We start from the raw sequence: 16,201 nt of genomic DNA, 5'->3' as shown, positions 1-16,201 counted from the left end.
TATATATATATATTTTAATTTTTTTTGTGGGGGGGGGGGGGGGGGGTGGTAAACTCTCCAGGTGATAAGGACTTATGAGAGCCAGTAATCACACCAGTAAAAAGCTCACTGCTCCAGTATTTCCATGTGTAAATGTCTGCTCCAACACCAAGACAAGAAAGAAGTTTCATTATTTATTTGAAATTAAAACTGAGAAAGACATCACCCCTCAAGAAATATAAAATACATTGGAATATCTTGTAAAATATGTGTTACAAAAGTGCAGTGTATTGTAGATGACTTATCTACCGTATTGAACACCTTACTGATGATACAATATATGTAGCAGGTCATGATTGCTAAATATATTCAAATACATTCAGCAATATATTATTAAAAAATGTAAGCTTTTTTTTGGTTTTAGAATATTGTGAAAGAAAAATAATAAAAAATACTGTGTGAAATACATTTTGACTGGAGATGCACATTTTTATATCTGTGCTTTAAAACAGAATTGCATTATTTTGCCATAAATGAAGCTCCAGTTCAATAAAGCCTCTTAAAGCTAAGCAAACGGTGAAGGACTAAAGAGTAGCATTACTGTTCACAAAATGAAGGCAGTAAATTGTAACAGCCGCCAGCATTATCAATTAGAGCAAAGATTTCCATCCTGGTTACTTCTTGCATATTTCTTCATAGTCTGAGGAAACAGCTGATGTGTTCAGTGCAGTATAAGTGCCCTCAGCGTCTTCCTTTGAGTTCTGACCGGTCTGAATTCAAAAACCCAACAACATACAACACAGTTAAAACTTCAAGTTCAGTGTCAAAGCATCTGTCCTTATTCATTGTCGTTGCTCCTTTCAATGTGAAACATGCAGCAGCAGAAGCAGTCAGTGTAGCGGAACAATACTTTAGTGTAGGGCTACCATATGACAGGAAGGTTCAGGCTTTTTAACACCCACCCCAATGCATGCTGGTAAGTGTAGTTCTACTGTGAAAGGTACCTGAGACAGGTAAAGTGTACCAGAATGCATTGGGGTGTGAGTTGAAAGGCCTGAACTGTTCCAAACTGTCCTAGTGTAAATGGAGTCATATGGTAACCCTACTTTAGTGGAATCCTGATAAATAATCACCTACAAATACACAGCTATAGATAATTATACAAAACAGACAATACATGAAGGATTCATGTTAGATAACATAAAGTATCCCTTAATGGGCATACTGTACAGAGTTGTAATGTTTGTTCTTCATTAAATGATTCAAGTCTAATATTGAGGGGTTCCCAGTATATTCTCTACTATCATGTTACTCTGTGTTACTCACGTTTGAGAGCTGGAGATCCCCAAAGGGGTTATTTTCTCTGCCACGATGCTCAGCCTATAGAAACAATCCAACCCAAGATTTCAAAACCGTTACAACACCATTTTATTTGCAATCTATTCGTTTTATTTGAGTTTAATCACTAAAATACAGCTATGGGCAAAAGTTTTGCAGCGCCCAATAGAATGATCTAACTGTGCTGTAAGCTTTACAATACTACAAAATCACTGGCTGTTCCTCATCACAAAATGTAATGCAAATATTACTTAAGAGTCTATAAAGGGGTTCACAGTATAGAGACAGCTGCTGTCCTAGTATTTTAACAGTTCATATATTCTAATAGAACATAGAACCAGTTCCACAGTATTAAGCAAGACTGAGCAAATGAAAAAAATCCAGACTTACCTTTCTCTTTCTTTACACACACATGAAATGAAAAATGAAAATATATGTTAACAGTACACTGACAACTACATATGTGAAGTAACAACCACACATACTTTATGTTTAGCGTTCAAAGACATACCTTTTCATTATGAATACAACAACCAAAATGGTGGCTAACATCTGAACAGCCGCTGTTCCCATGACAACATAAATACATGGAGTTGCAGGAGCTGAAAGGACAGAAAGGTTTAACGCAACAAACATGTGTAGCTTTTTCAAACATACACGTAACTAAACAGGAAATAGCAAACTGAGGTTCTAGGATTGACCAATTTCATCCAGGGGCTGATTGAGATTCAAGTTCAGTTTCTCTGTTTTTAGTCCAGGATTCAGTAAACCAGTCTATAAACTGGAACCTCTTTCTCGCAGTGTGGATTGTGGTGCAATGTATGGCAATTGAGATCGTGACTGTGGAAAAGGTAAAATACATGCAGTAAGATTAAACTCCTTCTGGGGGATGAATTTAGCGAGGTACGGGTTTTCAAACTCCTCTTCAATCCATTCTTGGATAAAGCCACCCTGGAGCTTTTGCATTGTCCTGAGTTTTACAGGACAGGTTGCTATTGCCCTCTATAGCATGCTCCAAGCATGCTCAATGGGGTTCAGGTCAGGAGAGCTCGCTGGCTGGCCAAACCATTCTCTTGATTGCTTCCTTTTCAAGATAAGCAGTGATGATCTTTCCTCGATGTTCGCAAGTTTTCTCATCAACCAAAAAATTGGCCTGACTGCACCAGCATAATGTCTCACTGTCGGATGGAGTGTCTCATCTCGGTGCTCTCTGCACCAGGAACAATATGCTATCCTGATAATTAAGCGTTTTTCATTAATACTTTGAGGATATTCTGTATAATGCAATTTAATCTTAAAATATATTCTTCTTCTCTTGTATACCTCAAGTAATAACCATACCAAATGAAATTAAAGATACATACAACATGCTACATTCAGCTGCACGGCTGTCGAGTTCTCTGCCCCATGCTCATTCCTTGCTTCACAGTAGTACAGTCCACTGTCACTCGGGTTAATGTCAGTAAAAGTGAGGTACTGTTCAGCACTTTTCTCGTTGATATTATCTCCCTTCACTTCAAACCAGGTGTAGCGGCTCACTGCTGGGTTTGCATTGCTGCTACAGCTCAGTGTCACATGATCTCCTTCATGTATTTCACCAGAAGGGTTTATTATCACCAATGTGTTCTTCGGTGAATCTGAAAGAGAAAACAGTTTGTTAGCCAACAACTTTAAAGGAGCAGTCCTTTTACAGTTGTAAAGGTAACATTGCGGTTTATAGTGCTTTTACTGTGATTACCATACTATTTACAGCACTGATTTCTAATGCTATTGCTTTTACCATGCTTTACTATGCTGTTAATGCTTTTGCCATGGTATACCACAGTAAATTTGTATAAGGGTTATTTTTCTGATCATCCTTTTCTTCTACCTTGTCTGTTTATCAACACGTACAATGTTTTGGTCAGATATATCATCAAATAAAAAAACAAGACATATAAATACTGCACAAGGGCTTGCTGTGATTTCTCACGAACGTCTGCATGTTTGAGGTTTTAGGGATGGAGATGACAAAGTCAAATTCACAAGCATCTTTGCATGCTGATATAATGATATGTGTACAGTTTTACAATGTGCTAATCTGATAGTTAAGTGTTTTTCATTTACACTGTGAAGTATTCTGTATAATGCAATTTAATTTTAAAATGTGTTCTTGTTATCTTGTATACAGCAACTAATAACCATACCCAATGAAATTAAAGATACATACATGCTACATTCAGCTGCACGCCTGTCGAGTTCTCTGCCCCATGCTCATTCCTTGCTTCACAGTAGTACAGTCCACTGTCACTTGGGTTAATGTCAGTAAAAGTGAGGTACTGTTCAGCACTTTTCTCGTTGATATTGTCTCCCTTCACTTTAAACCAGGTGTAGCGGCTCACTGCTGGGTTTGCATTGCTGCTGCAGCTCAGTGTCACATGATCTCCTTCATGTATTTCACCAGAAGGGTTTATTAACACCAACGTGTTCTTCGGTGAATCTGAAAGAGAAAACAGTTTGTTAGCCAACAACTTTAAAGATTACTACAGTAAAAGCAATCATTTTACAGTGCTAAAAGTAATAGTGCAGTTTGCAATGCTTATACTGTGATTATAATGTATAAAATCTATTCATGGTATAAGATTAAAGCAATCTATATATATATTAAAGATATTATTTGCAGATTTTATTTGCAGATATTATTTAGATTTGGAAGTTTATTATTCATTATTAAAGAATTGCCTTACAGAGAACATGAAGAGTCGAGACTTCTTCAGCACTTTTAGTTTCAGACCCCACTGGGTACTGCGCAGTGCATGTGATGTCCTTGTTGTGGTGCAGATGAGAGGCAGTGAACGTCAGAACAGAAGATACAGCCTTGGTCCCATCCTGCTGCTCAACCTGCTCTATCTCCACACTCCCGTCCAGAGTGTCGCTCCACACCAGGGCTGGAGGTTCTCTTGGGCACGGGGCTGGAGCAGTGCAGGCTAAACTCGTGGGAGCTCCCTCCTTCACTGCACTCGATGGGCTGATCACAGGTCTGTCCGGAGAGTCTAGGGAACAAAGGAAACGTTTCACTACCTGTCAGAGGAATACAGAACGGGGTAAAAACCCCTCACTTGTAAATTGTGTTTATTTGCAAAAGGATGTACACATTAAGTACATTGTAACTATGCATAATAACATTGTAATTATGTGTACATACACATGCATTTACTAAGTAACTACTTTGTAAATACACAGTAGTAATTAGAGACACTTAATGGAAAGTTTTACCCAAAATGCATACAGATTATGACGTACCTTACTAGCAGTGTTTAGTCAGTGGTCTCAACAAAACTCTGAATGGAGCTACAGTATGATAAAAAAAAACTTCTAGAATCCAAGCTGTTGGCTTATCTGAGAGACAGAGGGTTGTTTTTGTAACACTGAAACCCTCAACCTGAAATATACTGTATATGTGTCTTTGTAATAGACCCCCATCAATCCTGCTCTTCATGGAACTCAAATGCATGGCCCTCTGAAGTGCTGGTCAATATGAAAATGTATTGAGAACCACCTGGTACTTACCTGCAACTTCAAGCGAAACACTCTGATCAAAGATGAATTTAGGAGGTTCTGCTCTGAAGAAATAACGTTTTGTATCACTTGTTTTTAAATGATTTATTATTGTGGTGCAATTCTTGTTAGTCACTTTACCAAGTAGCTCTGCTTTCAGGGTATTCTCGCTATAATGTTTACTGGAGTCAAATACAATATCTCTGAAATCATGAGAAGTCATCCAAATTCCTCTGGCCGGTTCCACCATATCGTTCTCATAACTCTCTTCAATTGTGAATGTACATGGAATCAGCACACAGGAGCCGCTCAAGGCTTTAATACGCTGAGGCATGAAGGCTTCAAATGTATTGCAAATTATACCTAGAAAAGAGAAAACTGTTTTTTTTAGCAATACTGTACAGTCACTTATATAATAAGATATTACAGTTTTGGGTGACATATTTTATTCAACCATTTTATTTTTCCTAGTTTTTAAGCAATGCTAACAGCATTACTCTTCTACTTACATTAAACCCCCGTCATTTTGGATGGCTAGCATTGTGTTGTATCTAACTGTATTGTGAATGGGACATGCATTGGGATTCAAAATCATGTTAGCAATCATCAAACATCACAAAGGCTCTCATTTACAGCATGCCACAGCTGTGCCCCTCGCTAGTATAATAAACCTTCACTGTTATATTCTTGTACATGGGATGTGCCCTGCAGATATCACTTCAAAAGACAAATAATTGCTATAAAACCTATAATGTACAGGATAATTTTATCAGTATAGTTGAATATCCCCACCCCACCCCAATATATATATATATATATATATATATATATATATATATATATATATATATATATATATATATATAAAATATTTAAAATGGTTAATACATACCTTGAAAAAGGCAGGAAATCAGAAGCAACTTTTCCGTAGCAATCATGTTCTTGTGTGTCTTTAGAGAACCAAACTTTAAATCTGTGAAAGCACAAGTCTAGTCAGGAATCTACAGTAAAACTACATCGTAACCAATGTGTGATCTTTCATTGATCAAAAACATATTTTTAAAGTAAACATGCTTTCAATCAAACATCACATTTAAAGAATGTTATTGAACATACCTCTCTAGTTGAACTGAACAGACTGTCCTTCACTGATGGCTGTTTCACACTGTTGGTCAAACTCCCTATTTCTAAAACTGAAAAGCAGAAGCAGCAGTATTTCCGTTTTTCAACACAAAATAGCATCAACCACAGAAGCTGTTTTTTGTCACTGCTTTTAAAGTAGTCACCTATTTATGAGCTACTGAAAAATCAAACTAAAACTGTTCTGAGAGCACCAGATCGCTATTTAGGGATCTCTAGGATCAATCATATCATTGCAATATGGGGTTCCATTTGTTTAAAGGCACTTAAGCATGTGACTAGTAATTAATAAATGATATCAGGTTTATTTTTATTTGTTATATATATATACAGACGTGCTCAAATTTGTTGGTACTCTGAAATAACTTGAAACTGACAAAAGTAATTGGCATCCACCATTGTTTATTCCATATTTAATAGAAATCAGACTTTGCTTTTGATTTTTTATTCAACATAATATTGTAAATAATAAAACAAATGAAAATGGCATGGACAAAAATGATGGGACCCCTAACCTAATATTCTGTTGCACAACCTTTAGAGGCAACCACTGCAATCAAACATTTTCTGTAGCTCTCAATGAGACTTCTGCACCTGTTAACAGGTAGTTTGGCCCACTCTTCCTGAGCAAACTGCTCCAGCTGTCTCAGGTTTGATGGGTGCCTTCTCCAGACTGTAAGTTTCAGCTCTTTCCATAGATGTTCGATAGGATTCAGATCAGGACTCATAGAAGGCCACTTCAGAATAGTCAAATGTTTTGTTCTTATCCATTCTTGGGTGCTTTTAGCTGTGTGTTTTGGGTCATTATCCTGTTGGAGGACCCATGACCTGTGACTGAGACAGAGCTTTCTGACACTGGGCAGTACGTTTCACTCCAGAATGCCTTGATAGTCTTGAGATTTCATTGTGCCCTGCACAGATTCAAGGCACCCTGTGCCAGGCGCAGCAAAGCAGCCCCAAAACATAACCGAGCCTCCTCCATGTTTCACTGTAGGTATGGTGTTCTTTTCTTTGAAAGCTTCATTTTTTCGTCTGTGAAAATAGAGCTGATGTGACTTGCCAAAAAGCTCCAGTTTTGACTCATCTGTCCAAAGGACATTCTCCCAGAAGGATTGTGGCTTGTCAATATGCATTTTAGCAAATTCCAGTCTGGCTTTTTTATGTTTTTCTGTCAAAAGTGGAGTCCTCCTGGGTCTTCTTCCATGGAGCCCACTTTTGCTCAAAAAGCGACGGATGGTGCGATCAGAAACTGACGTACCTTCACCTTGGAGTTCAGCTTGTATCTCTTTGGCAGTTATCCTTGGTTCTTTTTCTACCATTCGCACTATCCTTCTGTTCAATCTGGGGTCGATTTTCCTCTTGCGGCCGCGCCCAGGGAGGTTGGCTACAGTTCCATGGACCTTAAACTTCTTAATAATATTTGCAACTGTTGCTACAGGAACATCAAGCTGCTTGGAGATTGTCTTGTAGCCTTTACCTTTACCATGCTTGCCTATTATTTTCTTTCGGATCACCTCAGACAACTCTCTCCTTTGCTTTCTCTGGTCCATGTTCAGTGTGGTGCACACAATGATACCAAACAGCACAGTGACTACTTTTCTCCATTTAAATAGGCTGAATGACTGATCACAAGATTGGAGACATGTGTGATACTAATTAAAGAAACTAATTAGTTTGAAATATCACTATAATCCAATTATTTATTATCTTTTCTAAGGGGTACCAACAAATGTGTCCAGGCCATTTTAGAATATCTTTGTAGAATAAGCAATAATTCATCTCTTTTCACAGCTTCTTTGCTTTATTCTATGACATACCAAAGGCATGCAAGTATACATGATAAAATAGCTTTTAATTTCATCACTTTTCAGGAGGAATGAAGCATTATTTCAATGAGCTGTAAGGGTACCAACAAATTTGAGCACGTCTGTATATATATATATATATATATATATATATATATATATATATATATATATATATATATATATATATATATATGCACTATTAACATACAATTATTAATGTGTTAGTGAGGTAGTTGTTATCCGTTAAGATTAAACTAAAGCATGTCTCAAATATTAACCCATTAAATGCAAACTACATTTTTTCTTTGACAAACTCACAAGCTGTGTTCATGTCATTTGATCCATTACACTTAGACAAATTTGACTGATTTAGCCACATTCAGCTTTTGTTTTGATAACAAAAAGGCCAGTTTACTTTTTGGTGTGTACAAATTAGGGACAAAATATCCCTGAATAAAGAAAATGTCAATATTTAAGATTTTTTTTCAGTGTAGAATTCATTTAAATCCAACTTGGCCATGGAATACATTTTTTTTTTTTGGGGGGGGGGGGGGGGGGGGGTTGGTAAAATCTCCAGGTGATAAGGATTAAAGGATTTAAGCTTATGAGAGCCAGTAATCACACCAGTAAAAAGCTCACTGCTCCAGTATTTCCATGTGTAAATGACTGCTCCAACACCAAGACAAGAAAGAAGTTTCATTATTTATTTGAAATTAAAACTGAGAAAGACATCACCCCTCAAGAAACATAAAATACATTGGAATATATTGTAAAATATGTGTTAAAAAAAGTGCAGTGTATTGTAGATGACTTATCTACCATATTGAACACTTTACAGATGATACAATATATGTAGCAGGTCATGATTGCTAAATATATTCAAATCTTTTTTTTTGGTTTTACAATATTGTGAAATAAAAAAAAAACAATAAAAAATACTGTGTGAAATACATTTTGACTGGAGATGCACATTTTTATATCTGTGCTTTAAAACAGAATTGCATTCTTTTGCCATAAATGAAGCTCCAGTTCAATAAAGCCTCTTAAAGCTAAGCAAACAGTGAAGGACTAAAGAGTAGCATTACTGTTCACAAAATGAAGGCAGTAAATTTTATCAGCCGCCAGCATTATCAATTAGAGCAAAGATTTCCATCCTGGTTACTTCTTGCATATTTCTTCATAGTCTGAGGAAACAGCTCATGTGTTCAGTGCAGCATAAGTGACCTCAGCATCATCCTTTGAGTTCTGACCGGCCTGAATTCAAAAACCCAACAACATACAACACAGTTAAAACTTCAAGTTCAGTGTCAAAGCATCTGTCCTTATTCATTGTCGTTGCTCCTTTCAATGTGTAACATGCAGCAGCAGAAGCAGTCAGTGTAGTGGAACAATACTTTAGTGTAGGGCTAACATATGACAGGAAGGTTCAGGCTTTTCAACACCCACCCCAATGCATTCTGGTAAGTGTAGTTCTACTGTGAAAGGTACCTGAGACAGGTAACGTGTACCAGAATGCATTGGGGTGTGAGTTGAAAGGCCTGAACTGTTCCAAACTGTCCCAGTGTAAATGGAGTCATATGGTAACCCTACTTTAGTGGAATCCTGATAAATAATCACCTACAAATACACAGCTATAGATAATTATACAAAACAGACAATACATGAAGGATTCATGTTAGATAACATTAAGTATCCCTTAATGGGCATACTGTACAGAGTTTGAATGTTTGTTCTTCATTAAATGATTCATGTCTAATATTGAGGGGTTCCCAGTATATTCTCTACTATCATGTTACTCTGTGTTACTCACGTTTGAGAGCTGGAGAGCCCCAAAGGGGTTATTTTCTCTGCCACGATGCTCAGCCTATAGAAACAATCCAACCCAAGATTTCAAAACCATTTCAACACCATTTTATTTGCAAGCTATTAGTTTTATTTGAGTTTAATCACTAAAATACAGCTATGGGCAAAAGTTTTGCAGCGCCCAATAGAATGATCTAATTTTGCTTCATGAAGTCGAATGAAACCTGCTGAATAATGTTACGTTAACATATTGAACTACATACCGCTTCGCAGTTTGCCATATACTCAACGGAAAACTGACAAAAATGTGACATTTCGAAATCTAACATAAAATACTACTCTACTACTATTATGGCTTCCTGTGGAGTTTTTGCGATATCATTTTGTAGTATTTTTTGATTACATGATAAAAGATATTTGATTATTATTTGATTACATGATAAAAAATAAAAGATCTAAATTATGTTCATGTAGTTTTTTTTTCTTTTTTTTAGTGATGTCTCAATCCTAAAATTCTAGGTGATGCTAAACTTTTGGCCACAGCTGTAAGCTTAACAATACTACAGAATCACTGGCTGTTCCTCATCACTAAATGTAATGCAAATATTACTTAAGAGTCTATAAAGGGGTTCACAGTATAGAGACAGCTGCTGTCCTAGTATTTTAACAGTTCATATATTCTAATAGAACATAGAACCAGTTCCACAGTATTAAGCAAAACTGAGCAAATGAAAAAATCCAGACTTACCTTTCTCTTTCTTTACACACACATGAAATGAAAAATGAAAATATATGTTAACAGTACACTGACAACTACATATGTGAAGTAACAACCACACATACTTTATGTTTAGCGTTCAAAGACATACCTTTTCATTATGAATACAACAACCAAAATGGTGGCTAACATCTGAACAGCCGCTGTTCCCATGACAACATAAATACATGGAGTTGCAGGAGCTGAAAGGACAAAAAGGTTTAAAGCAACAAACATGTGTAGCTTTTTCAAACATACACGTAACTAAACAGGAAATAGCAAACTGAGGTTCTAGTATTGACCAATTTCATCCAGGGGCTGACTGAGATTCAAGTTCAGTTTCTCTGTTTTTAGTCCAGGATTCAGTAAACCAGTCTATAAACTGGAACCTCTTTCTCGCAGTGTGGATTTTGGTGCAATGTATGGCAATCGAGATCGTGACTGTGGAAAAGGTGAAATACATGCAGTAAGATTAAACTCCTTCTGGGGGATGAATTTAACGAGGTACGGGTTTTCAAACTCCTCTTCAATCCATTCTTGGATAAAGCCACCCTGGAGCTTCTGCATTGTCCTGAGTTTTACAGGACAGGTTGCTATTGCCCTCTGTAGCATGCTCCAAGCATGCTCAATGGGGTTCAGGTCAGGAGAGCTCGCTGGCTGGCCAAACCATTCTCTTGATTGCTTCCTTTTCAAGATAAGCAGTGATGATCTTTGCTCGATGTTCGCAGGTTTTCTCATCAACCAAAAAATTGGCCTGACTGCACCAGCATAATGTCTCACTGTCGGATGGAGTGTCTCATCTCGGTGCTCTCTGCACCAGGAACAATATGCTATCCTGATAATTAAGCGTTTTTCATTAATACTTTGAGGGTATTCTGTATAATGCAATTTAAGCTTAAAATACATTCTTCTTGTCTTGTATACCTCAAGTAATAACCATACCCAATGAAATTAAAGATACATACATGCTACATTCAGCTGCAGGGCTGTCGAGTTCTCTGCCCCATGCTCATTCCTTGCTTCACAGTAGTACAGTCCACTGTCACTCTGGTTAATGTCAGTAAAAGTGAGGTACTGTTCAGCACTTTTCTCGTTGATATTATCTCCCTTCACTTCAAACCAGGTGTAGCGGCTCACTGCTGGGTTTGCATTGCTGCTGCAGCTCAGTGTCACATGACCTCCTTCATGTATTTCACCAGAAGGGTTTATTAAAACCAACGTGTTCTTCGGTGAATCTGAAAGAGAAAACAGTTCATGTTAGCAAACAACTTTAAAGGAGCAGTCCATTTACAGTTGTAAAGGTAATATTGCGGTTTACAGTGCTTTTACTGTGATTACCATACTATTTACAGCACTGATTTCTAATGCTATTGCTTTTACCATGCTTTACTATGCTGTTAATGCTTTTGCCATGGTATACCACAGTACATTTGTATAAGGGTTATTTTTCTGATCATCCTTTTCTTCTACCTTGTCTGTTTATCAACATGTACAATGTTTTGGTCAGATATAACATCAAATAAAAAAACAAGACGTATAAATACTACACAAGGGCTTGCTGTGATTTCTAACGAACGTCTGCATGTTTGAGGTTTTAGGGATGTAGATGACAATGTCAAATTCACAAGCATCTTTGCATGCTGATATAATGATATGTGTAGAGTTTTACAATGTGCTAATCTGATAGTTAAGTGTTTTTCATTTACTCTGGAGGTATGCTGTATAATTCCATTTAATTTTAAAATGTGTTCTTGTTATCTTGTATACAGCAACTAATAACCATACCCAATGAAATTAAAGATACATACATGCTACATTCAGCTGCACGGCTGTCGAGTTCTCTGCCCCATGCTCATTCCTTGCTTCACAGTAGTACAGTCCACTGTCACTCGGGTCAATGTCAGTAAAAGTGAGATTCTGTTCAACACTTTTCTCTGTGATATTATCTCCCTTCACTTTAAACCAGGTGTAGCGGCTCACTGCTGGGTTTGCATTGCTGCTGCAGCTCAGTGTCACATGACCTCCTTCATGTATTTCACCAGAAGGGTTTATTAAAACCGATGTGTTCTTCGGTGAATCTGAAAGAGAAAACAGTTTGTTAGCCAACAACTTTAAAGATTACTACAGTAAAAGCAATCATTTTACAGTGCTAAAAGTAATAGTGCAGTTTACAGTGCTTATACTGTGTTTATAATGTATAAAATGTATTTATGGTATAAGATTAAAACAATATATATATTAAAGATATTATTTGCAGATTTTATTTGCAGATATTATTTAGATTTGGAAGTTTATTATTCATTATTAAAGAATTGCCTTACAGAGAACATGAAGAGTCGAGACTTCTCCAGCACTTTTACTTTCAGACCCCACTGTATACTGCGCAGTGCATGTGATGTCCTTGTTGTGGTGCAGATGTGAGGCAGTGAACGTCAGAACAGAAGATACAGCCTTGGTCCCATCCTGCTGCTCAACCTGCTCTATCTCCACACTCCCGTTCAGAGTGTCGCTCCACACCAGGGCTGGAGGTCCTCTTGGGCACGGGGCTGGAGCAGTGCAGGTTAAATTCGTGGGAGCTCCCTCCTTCACTGCACTCGATGGGCTGATCGCTGGTCTGTCCGGAGAGTCTAGGGAACAAAGGAAACGTTTCACTCCCTGTCAGAGGAATACAGACCCATGTGAAAACCCCTCACTTGTAAATAGTGTTTATTTTTGTGATTTATTTTGCCTTATCTTATTTTGTAGCAGTACTTATGCTCAATTGTATCAGAAAAGGGCGAGCTGGTTAGGGTTATATCACGCAAAAGGATTTACACATTAAGTACATTGTAACTATGCATAATAACATTGTAATTATGTGTACATGCACATGCATTTACTAAGTAACTACTATGTAAATACACAGTAATTAGAGACATTTAATGGAAAGTTTTACCCAAAATATTTATAGATTATGACATATGTTACTAGTCTTGTAAAAAGCTGTTGGGTTATCTGAGAGACAGAGGGTTGTTTTTGTAAAACTAAAACCCTCAACCCGAAATATACTGTATATGTGTCTTTGTAATAGCCCCCCATCAATCCTGACTTTCATGGAACTCAAATGCATGGCCCTCTGAAGCGCTGGGCAATATGAAAATGTATTGAGAACCACCTGGTACTTACCTGCAACTTCAAGCAAAACATTCTGATGAAAGGTGTATTTAGGAGGTACCGCTCTGAAGAAATAACTTTTTGAATCACTGTTTTTTAAATGATGTATTATTGTGGTGCAATTCTTGATAGTCACGTTACCAAGTAGATTTGCTTTCAGGGTATTCTCGCTATCATTTCTACTGGAGTCAAATACAATATCTTTGAATTCAAAAGAAGTCATCCAAATTCCTTTGGCCGGTTCCACCATATCCTTCTCACACTTCTCTTCAATTGTGAATGTACATGGAATCAGCACACAGGAGCCGCTCAAGGGTTTAATACGCTGAGGCATGAAGACTTTAAATTCATTGCAAATTATACCTAGAAAAGAGAAAATGTATGTTTTTTTTAGCAATACTGTACAGTCACTTATATAATAAGATATTACAGTTTTGGGTGACATATTTTATTTAATCATTTTATTTTTCCTAGTTTTTAAGCAATACTAACAGCATTACTCTTCTATTTACACTAAAACACGGTCATTTTGGATGACTAGCATTGTGTTGTATCTAACTGTACTGTGAATGGGACATGCAGTGGGATTCAAAATTATGTTAGCAATCATCAAACATCACAAAGGCTCTCATTTACAGTGTGCCACAGCTGTGCCCCTCGCTAGTATAATAAACCTTCACTGTTATATTCTTGTACATGGGATGCACCCTGCAGATATAACTTCAAAAGACAGATAATTGCTATAAAACCTATATTTCATGGGATGACATTGTATCAATATAATTGAATATTTTGTCCCCCAATATATATATATTTAAAATGGTTAATAAATACCTTGAAAAAGGCAGGAAATCAGAAGCAACTTTTCCGTAGCAATCATGTTCTTGTGTGTCTTTAGAGAACCAAACTGGAAATCTGTAAAAGCACAAGTCTAGTCAGGAATCTACAGTAAAACTACGTCGTAAGCAATGTGTGATCTTTCTTTGGTCAAAAAATTATCTTTAAAGTAAACATGCTTTCAATCAAATATCACATTTAAAGAATATTATTGAACATACCTCTCTAGTTGAACTGAACAGACTGTCCTTCACTGATGGCTGTTTCACACTGTTGGTCAAACTCCCTATTTTTAAAACTGAAAAGCAGAAGCAGCAGAAGTTCCGTTTTTTCAACAGAAAGCAACATCAACCACATAAGCTGTTTTTTGTCACTGCTTTTAAAGTAGTCACTTATTTATGAGCTACTGAAAAAGCAAACTAAAACTGTTCTGCAAACATCAGATCGCTATTTAGGGATCTCTAGGATCAATCATATCATCGCAATATGGGGTTCCATTTGTTTAAAAGCACTTAAGCATGTGACTAATAATTAACAAATAATATCAGGGTGATTTTATTGTACCTTGTTTTATCTACGCTATTCAGATAAAATGAACGTTTATTAACTCTTTGCTGCCCAGTCCAATATAGTCATTAATGCTTTAATGTTGGATATTGTAGAGTCATTTTTACTTGGTACTCTGGTTGTCTTTTTGAACTTCAGTACATGTAATGTAAGCGTAGATGCTATAAGACAACTAGAGTACCAAGTAAAAATGACTCTCCAATATCCAACATTAAAGCAGTACTAACCAAGCATTGTAAAATATTCTGTTCCCTTAGCATTACTTTTCAAAAGATCGTTCATTTCTTTCTTGCCACTACTTCATTTCTGGGTAGCGCTCTTAAAGTGAGTGTGAGGCTGATGTATGTGTGCTAATACTCATTGCACAGGAACAGAATGCATGTGGTTCAATGCGTTTGCCTAGAGTGAAAATAGTCTTGAACAAGTGGACAATTGTTGCAGCTATTGCTTTTCTGCAATCGATATAGTCTCTTGTCTCGTACACCATTAAGCATTTCACAGGAAATACACAACCGTATTTGTTTTATACTGTGCAGTAAATGCTTTACTGATTTCTTGCAAGTAATTTGTAACCTATAAAAACTGCAGTTGTCAGTCCTGTGACACCCATAACACCTTTTTCTGTGGTCGTATTAATTTTCTCAGCATCATGTTTAAAATGGTCTGTTTTTGTTCCACCACATCCTTCTGTGATGTGCTGATAAACAGAGAGGGAGAGTCATTTAGTACAGTAATAGAATTAAGCATTAAGCCACAACACATGAGAGACTAAAACTAAGACAACCAGCTGACAGTTGCCTCAAACTAGGTCTCCCGGTGGTCTCCCTGGAACCAGGTTTCAAACCACTGATCCTGAAAAAGCATCTGCAGGTTCCCTCAGCTTTACAGATGATCTTAACCTAATGTTACCCCCAAAATGTGTTTCAGCAAAGTGCAGTGGCAACAGCTTTTAATTTTAAGGGAACTAAACATGTATGGATTTCCCACTGTGAGTAAACCACATGATATTAAGTGGGCAATGTGCATGCATTTTGACCACAGTGGAAAATATAAGCAGTAGCGTGAGCTTGTGTGTGTGTGTGTGTGTCTCCGTGTGGGTGTGGGTTGCTATTTCAAAACAAGAAAACTATCACATTTGATACCACATATTCATGATAAATTCACACATGCACTTACACAAACACCAAACAAGTTGCTAAGTTAACTTGGCCTTAGACGCAGAATGATGCAGCATGTGAAAGAAGATAACTTTCAATGCAGAATGTAATGTTGCAGTATTTGG

General features: G+C 37.0%; 2 protein-coding genes across 5 annotated transcripts; both read right to left on the bottom strand.

The window, feature by feature from the left end:
- Positions 1–160: 160 nt before the first annotated feature.
- On the bottom strand, positions 161–15,627 carry LOC117433809 (sialoadhesin). Of its 4 annotated transcripts, none has more exons than XR_009311004.1 (9): positions 14,574–14,792; positions 14,350–14,430; positions 13,528–13,878; positions 12,684–12,989; positions 12,171–12,440; positions 11,328–11,597; positions 10,475–10,565; positions 9,613–10,363; positions 161–749 (listed from the first exon to the last, which is right to left on the bottom strand). XR_009311004.1 is itself a non-coding variant. In XM_059009374.1 (8 exons), the coding sequence occupies exons 2-8, from the start codon at positions 14,393–14,395 to the stop codon at positions 9,008–9,010; spliced, it is 1,383 nt and encodes a 460-aa protein (XP_058865357.1). In that variant the 5' UTR covers positions 14,396–14,430; positions 14,574–14,789; the 3' UTR covers positions 8,493–9,007. The 4 variants fall into 4 exon arrangements, 1 of the variants encoding a protein (XP_058865357.1); XR_009311003.1 differs by lacking the exon at positions 161–749 and adding an exon at positions 8,493–9,056; XR_009311006.1 differs by lacking the exons at positions 161–749; positions 12,171–12,440 and adding an exon at positions 8,493–9,056 and having other exon boundaries at positions 14,574–15,627.
- LOC131706891 (vascular cell adhesion protein 1-like) lies at positions 701–6,119 on the bottom strand. Its single transcript, XM_059008827.1, has 8 exons — positions 5,971–6,119; positions 5,747–5,827; positions 4,867–5,217; positions 4,044–4,349; positions 3,527–3,796; positions 2,795–2,954; positions 1,306–1,359; positions 701–749 (listed from the first exon to the last, which is right to left on the bottom strand). The coding sequence occupies exons 2-8, from the start codon at positions 5,790–5,792 to the stop codon at positions 701–703; spliced, it is 1,236 nt and encodes a 411-aa protein (XP_058864810.1). The 5' UTR covers positions 5,793–5,827; positions 5,971–6,119.
- Positions 15,628–16,201: the final 574 nt, after the last annotated feature.

Source organism: Acipenser ruthenus, chromosome 38, assembly GCF_902713425.1.
Source record: "Acipenser ruthenus chromosome 38, fAciRut3.2 maternal haplotype, whole genome shotgun sequence".
In the NCBI taxonomy this organism is placed as follows: Eukaryota; Metazoa; Chordata; class Actinopteri; order Acipenseriformes; family Acipenseridae; genus Acipenser; species Acipenser ruthenus.
This window is presented reverse-complemented; position numbering and strand designations above follow the sequence as displayed.